The sequence below is a fragment of the Sciurus carolinensis genome, chromosome 9 (assembly GCF_902686445.1).
Source record: "Sciurus carolinensis chromosome 9, mSciCar1.2, whole genome shotgun sequence".
Taxonomy (NCBI): Eukaryota; Metazoa; Chordata; class Mammalia; order Rodentia; family Sciuridae; genus Sciurus; species Sciurus carolinensis.
In genome coordinates, this window is record NC_062221.1 from 94892027 (window position 1) to 94896300 (window position 4274).

A 4274-nucleotide genomic window follows, 5' to 3' on the forward strand; every position below is an offset into this window, starting at 1 on the left:
ACTTTCCCCCTTATTTTGGTGTAGCTTCCACATATGAGAAAAAACACTTGAAACTATGTCCCAAATGCTCTGAACCTCTATGGTTAGTCATGGCAACAATCCCACTACTTGGTAACCATTTCTGTTAATCAGTTATATATTAGCATGACAAAAATACCTGAAAAGAATCAGTTGAAGGAAAACATGTTCATTTTGAGATGACGGTTTCAGAGATTTGGCCCAGGTTCAGTGGGCTCCTTTCCTCTGGGCCTGAGATTAGTGGGATGGCAGAAGGATGAGGTGGAATAGAATAGTTTTGCTTATGGTGGTCAGAAAGCAGAGAGAGACAGAGAGAGACAGAGAGAGAGAGAGAGAGAGAGAGAGAGAGAGAGAGAGAGAAAGTAAAGAAGACCACTGGGTAAATGAAAGCTTCCAGAGCACATCACCAGTGACACACCTCTTCCAGTCATGGCCTCCCTACTGTTTATTCGCAGTTAGTCTATTCACAGCAGTCAGATGGACAGGTTAGGTTTAAGTTTTCATAATCCCATCATTTGAAGTTTTAATATTCTTCTACTAACAGAAGATTTTTTCAGTACATTTCATATTCAACCCATAACAAAGCACAAAGTAAGATTGTGGATTTTACTTTGAAAATGTGGCCAGAATCTGGGCATATACTAGGAATTGGAGGATTTCTGATGGTTTCAAACCACTCTTACAGATAATTATGTTAAATACTTGACCACAATTGATGTTAATTTTCTAACCTCATACTTTAATGGTATTTTTTGAATGACCACTGTTTACCAACTTCCCACCCTAGCATTTGTTATTAGATAACCAACCTCAAAGGGAATAATTAACTAATGACCTGTTCTCCTTGGTTTCAAATTTACTGGTGTAAACCTTTCTAGTGAGTTCTTTGCAACCAATTCAGAATTCTAGATTCCATGGACCCATAGATCTAAATCAGCTTTTACCCTTTATGTGAATTTACATAAAGAATGTGGAGTCTTAGCAAATTTTGTTTAGGTTAACCTAGATTTGTTTCATTGGTAAGAGAAACCTCTTGAAACAGTATTATTCTTATGAAAATGACATCCTTTGGGGAAATATTTTACTTTTAGAAGCAACAGTTGCACAAATGGAACACTGGACTGAATTGTAAAATGTGGGTTTTAGTTGAGCTCACACTTTTCTACATGACCATGACACAGGGTTAGGACTTCCTCCACTTTTCCAAGGAATTGCTAAGCAAAATCCAGTTTAAAAAGTCAGTACTTCCCAAACTTCAAAATCCCCACTCACCTTAATGTAAGCCAGGAGGACAGCACTGGATCATCCCAATGAAGTTGTACGTTTCACCAGTTGCATCAAACAATTATACAGGACTGGTTCCAGTATTCCTTTTTCACAAAATTTATTTTACACCTATTATACCATGTCTTAAATACTGACATGTAACTATCTAATAAGATAAAGATAAAAAAGTGCATCTTATTAGACATAAAATTAAGATAAGGCAGGCGGACAGCACTAATAAAATAAAGACTAAAAGTGCATCTTATTAGAAACAAAATATACTATCACTAAGCATCTTCAAATATTATTGCACTCTAATTTCCATAAATTGACAAACATTCATGAAGTAATCTGCAGAATAGAATCAACAGAAAAATAACATCTTTCAGCATATATGACTGGGGTCAAGTTGTTTATTAGATATGAAGCTTATGAACATCATACTAACATATTTTGCTTTCTCTGAGCTGGTAGAACCACCAACAATGTGGGGGAATTTGCAGTTGTTTGTAAGAGCCAAGAATCTTGCATCCTGCAGAGTCAACCTGAACATCTCCCTGTGCTTGTGACCTGATTTGGTGATCTGCTGAGTGTCATAATTTGTTTTACTAGTTTTGTGGAATGGATCAATGAGGATTACCTCAAAGAATTTTGCATGTGAAATCTTCACCAACCCAGTTAGAATTCAAGAGTCTCAAAGATCCATACTTATGTCCAGCTCATTCCTCAGCAACAGACAGAAGAATTCCAGCAAACTAGATGCTTAGCACCATAATGAACAGGATTGCCAAATGTTGTACCCTTAGGATTTGGGTGTTTGAGGTCACCATGGCTCAGACATAAACTTATGACTCAGCTTAAACTTGCTTGGTATCATATCTCAGTAAGTGAACTTTATCAAAATGGGTGGGAGAGGTCTGGGGATATAGCTCAGTTGGTAGAGTGCTTGCCTCACAAGCACAAGGCCCTGAGTTCAATCCCTAGCACGGCCAAAACAAAAAACAAAATAGAAAATGGGTGTGAGAGCTCTGTGGGGCACAGAAAGCTGGTGGTACTGCCTTCAGTGACCAACAAAAGAAAGCTCGTCACATCAGGTTGCTTATTCCTCCATAACTCTCTGGTGTACTTCTAGGCCCCCTTCTTCATTTATCTGATGTCTGCTGCCTGAACAAATGGAAAGAGAGTGTCTACCCAATCCAGTTATTTATTTATGTTTTTGTAGAGCTCTTTAAATACAAAGGAAACACATTTTCCAGAAATGTCCAAAAAAATTCATCATTTTGTCTTGCTCATTTTAAATAAGTTGCATATTCTTTCATCAGCAGATGTCTAGGAATCAGTGTTCATAAAGATTAGGGATGGGTGATGCAGAAATACATAACAAAAACCACAGCATTAGCAGAAATGGGAAGGGATATCAAGAATGTTATTCTGGCAACCAACAATGTTCACTGACATAGTGTGTGCACTCCCCATTCAATTCAGAGTTTATGGAACTTTCTTATTTCTATATTTATTTATACTTTTAAAACATATTTAAATCCCTAAATTGTTATGTTTAAGCAGGTTTGAATTTACCAGTTTTTAGCATATTAAAGATTAAAACTAAAAAGTCAAGAATGTTTTAGTCATTCAAAAATGAAAATAATAAACCCATTATTCACTAATTAATATAATTCCATGGAAAGCATTTTGTAGGAAATGATTACTGAATGTCCAATTATCTCAGGCACTTCTTGTGCACTAGTAATGGGAAATCATATGTGATATGATGGATGCAGAAAAAAGGCTATAATTTTATTTTATTTTATAATAGTAGCAATTTATATTTTTCTTTAAAATGTTCATATGTGTGTCCCCCTGTCTCTTCTCAGTCTATGTTCAAGTTATGCTGTCATAACCTTGTATGTGAATTATGGAAGTCAGTCTCTTTCCAACCAATTGCCTGGAAAATTTGCTGGAAGATGTAATCAAATTTCTGTGCTACCAGGGAGACAGATATCTGATGCCTCTACATAAATTCAGGTTTCTTCAGGTGGCATTTAAGGTTATCAGTGCTCTGTTCCTCTTTCATCTTTATTTCCCAAACTCACTAAGTACTCTCTCCAGCTATTTGCACTCTGAGAGTTCTGTCCCATTGTTCACCCCTATTTCCACACACAGAGGCACAGTCATTTCCACAAAAACCTTGATTCTGGTCATGCTAATTTCCACTTTGCTCCAACTATCAATACTTTTGCCATCTGCAAAAGTACAGTTTACCTCTTGTGTTGCTGACTAACCAAATGCCTCAGGTAATATAACCTTTGTTTTCTGAGTCCCCTTCCATGTGGAAAAAAAGGCAGTATTGATTCACACTCCCTCTCCCTCTGACTTACCTGGTTGAGCTTGGGCATGCTACTCAGTTTCAGAATGCTTGAGATTTTCATTCAAGGACAGCATAAAAACAATGTGACTTTAATGGGTTAATACATATAAAAAGTGAAGCTTGGTGTCTACCAGACAGTATATTTCAGGAAATTATTTTTCTATTCTAGTTGTGCACTAAATAGATGAATAAACATTTTTCAGTTATTTAGGATTTTCACTACTTTTTTGCCTTATTTAATTTGAACAGTGTCTCCATCTTTTGTTAATGCTATCAACATATTAATAATTTTTGTTGAAATCAAGGCAAGATTTTCACACTTCTTTTGACCAAGAAAGCAAATAATGATGTCAAGGAGATAAAAAATCAATTCAATTGATATAGTCAGTAATTGCATTTTAATATATAATAGCCAAATAAGTAAACTACATGGAACAATTAAAATTGATAGGGGGTTCATTATAAATAGCATAATTTTCTATGGGTGCATTATGATCAAACATAATAGTGGGATGCATTATGCCATACCCATACATGCATATTTGACAGTAAAATTGACTAACACTAAATATACAATTATTTGTTTTAGTCAGGGTTTGTGCTGTTGTGATAACCCAATCAT

At 35.7% G+C, this 4274-nt stretch overlaps 1 protein-coding gene across 1 annotated transcript in view; it reads right to left on the reverse strand.

The window, feature by feature from the left end:
- Window positions 1-3658: 3658 nt before the first annotated feature.
- Window positions 3659-4274, reverse strand: part of LOC124992952 (olfactory receptor 5K3-like) — a 4201-nt gene continuing 3585 nt past the window's right edge. The window contains exon 2 of the mRNA XM_047564359.1: window positions 3659-3662. Coding sequence (XP_047420315.1) covers window positions 3659-3662 — 4 coding nt within the window. The remainder of the gene's footprint in view (window positions 3663-4274) is intronic.